General features: G+C 43.1%; 1 protein-coding gene across 1 annotated transcript; it reads right to left on the bottom strand.

The window, feature by feature from the left end:
* Positions 1-590: 590 nt before the first annotated feature.
* Positions 591-1,568, bottom strand: LOC100348445 (olfactory receptor 7E178-like). The gene has a single exon (XM_051840613.2). The coding sequence runs from the start codon at positions 1,566-1,568 to the stop codon at positions 591-593; it is 978 nt and encodes a 325-aa protein (XP_051696573.2).
* Between the last annotated feature and the right edge of the window lie 694 nt (positions 1,569-2,262).

Raw genomic sequence — 2,262 nt, 5'->3', positions numbered from 1 at the left:
GTGTTTTGTGATGGCTAACAGATAACACAGATAGAAACAAAGAAACAAAGCAATCAGGAAAATAATGAATTAGCAAAATGGTAATAAAAATACAGAGACATAAACTCTAAAAAAGTGAGCAGAAATATAGCAGTTGAAGAATACCATAACGTTATCGGTATATTCAGTGGAGTGTTCAGCAGAGTATCAAGAAGAATCAGTGGCTTCTTTAACTTTTCAAATAAGTTTTATTGACAGTTGTATATTTTTAACATTTTATTTCAGAATAGGTTTAAATTTATACAACATAAATTGTGAGGTAGTCATACAAAGAATTCCCCTACACCCCTCAGCTCATCATTTCCTGTATTAATAGTTCATTAATGTCTTAGTCACAATTATGGATCCACACACAGCTTCTCTTAGTTTTTCTCCAAAAACCTTTTATCACTTCCTTCCTCCCAGTCTCTGGTTATGTATGAAAAATGTACAAAAAATCTATAATGTGCCTCATTAAAAGGGCCAAAAAAAAATAACCAGACACAAAATCTGGAGAGCACCAGCCTCACACATCATGTATGGAGAAAAGTGAGATTTATAGGTCGAGAGCTTCATTTTGCTGCAGTTCCCACCATGAGTCCAGATGCATGGTGTAGGGACTGAGATGAGCCTGTTTTCCTGAGGAGCCTCCACAGGGCCCTCTTGATGTCCCTGTTCCTCAGGCTGTAGATAAAGGGATTGAGCATGGGAGTGACCACAGTGTACACCACTGAGGCCAAGGCACCCTTTCCAGGAGACACTGAGAAAGCTGAACTGAAATACACCCCAATGGAGCTTCCATAAAATAAGCAAACGACCAACAGGTGAGAGCCACAGGTGGAGAAGGCTCTGTACCTCCCACCTGGTGATGGGACTCTCAGAATGGAAGAAACGATTTTATAGTAAGAGAAGAGGATCCCTGAGATAGGGAAAAAACCATATATGATGCCAACAAGATACCGGACTATGTCATTGGTGAAGGAGTGAGAGCAGGCAAGACTGAGAAGCTGAGAAGGGTCACAGAAGAAATTAGAAATTTCAACATCCTTGAAGCAGGTAACTTTCAAGACCATCAAACTGTGCAGCAGGGAATCCAAAAGGCTGGCCATAAAGGATGTCAAAACTAAGAAGCCACAGCAGCTGGGATTCATGATGGCCTGGTAATGCAGGGGGTGACAGATGGCAACAAACCGGTCATAGGCCATCACAGTCAGAATCAAATCATCCATGCATCCACAGATGAGAAAGAGAGACATCTGCGTCAGGCAGCCCACATAGGAGATGACTGTGCTGTGAGTGTGGATGTCCACAATCATCTTGGGAACCGTGGTGGAGGTGAAACCCACATCAGCCAAGGACAGGTTGCAGAGGAAAAAATACATGGGGGTATGCAGGTGGGAGTCTGAGATGATGACCAAGATGATGAGCAGGTTCCCAATCACTGTGATCAGGTACATGGACAGAAACAGCACAAAGAGGAAGGGCTGCAGTTCTGGATCCTCTGAGAATCCCATGAGATGGAATTCTGAGACACGTGTGATATTTTGCATTTCAATATATCCTTGAATCCTATGGGAAAACAAAACAGTGTTGGTAAAAGGAAGCACACAAGCAGGCAATCGGCACATTTTATTATTTTCAGTTCAACCAGTTATGTGTGTAGCACATGGGTAACTCTAATGTTCTTAGAATAATTGAATTAAAAGAGAAAAATTTTAATGCAATACAATACTTAAAGATTTATTTGTTTATTTGAAAAGCAGAGTTAGAGGCAGAGGCAGAGAGAAAAAGAGAGAGAGGTCTTCCATCCACCAGTTCCTCGCTAGATGGCTACAACGGCAGGACTTGAGCCAATCTGAAGCCAGGTGCCTGGATCTTTTTCTGTGTCTCCCATATGGGTGCAGGGTCCCAAGTACTTGGGACATCTTCTACTGCTTTCCCAGGCCATAGCAAAGAGCTGGATCAGAAGTAGAGCAGCCGGAAGTCGAACCGGTGCCCATATGGGATGGCAGCACTGCAGGCAGTGGCTTTTACCCTCTACACTACAGTGCCGGCCTCCATAATAATTTCTTGACAGTGATGAGCTCAATCTTACAGCTCTTTCATGATTTATTTTTTAAATTTTTATTTGAGGGCCTGTGCCGTGGCTCACTTGGGTAATCCTCCACCTGCAGCACTGGCATCCCATATGGGCATCGGGTTCTAGTCCTAGTTGCTCCTCTTCCAGTCTAGCTCTCTGCTGTG

This window comes from Oryctolagus cuniculus, chromosome 16 (assembly GCF_964237555.1).
Source record: "Oryctolagus cuniculus chromosome 16, mOryCun1.1, whole genome shotgun sequence".
Taxonomy (NCBI): domain Eukaryota; kingdom Metazoa; phylum Chordata; class Mammalia; order Lagomorpha; family Leporidae; genus Oryctolagus; species Oryctolagus cuniculus.
The sequence above is the reverse complement of the archived record's forward strand: the minus strand, read 5'-3'. Positions and strand labels throughout refer to the sequence as shown.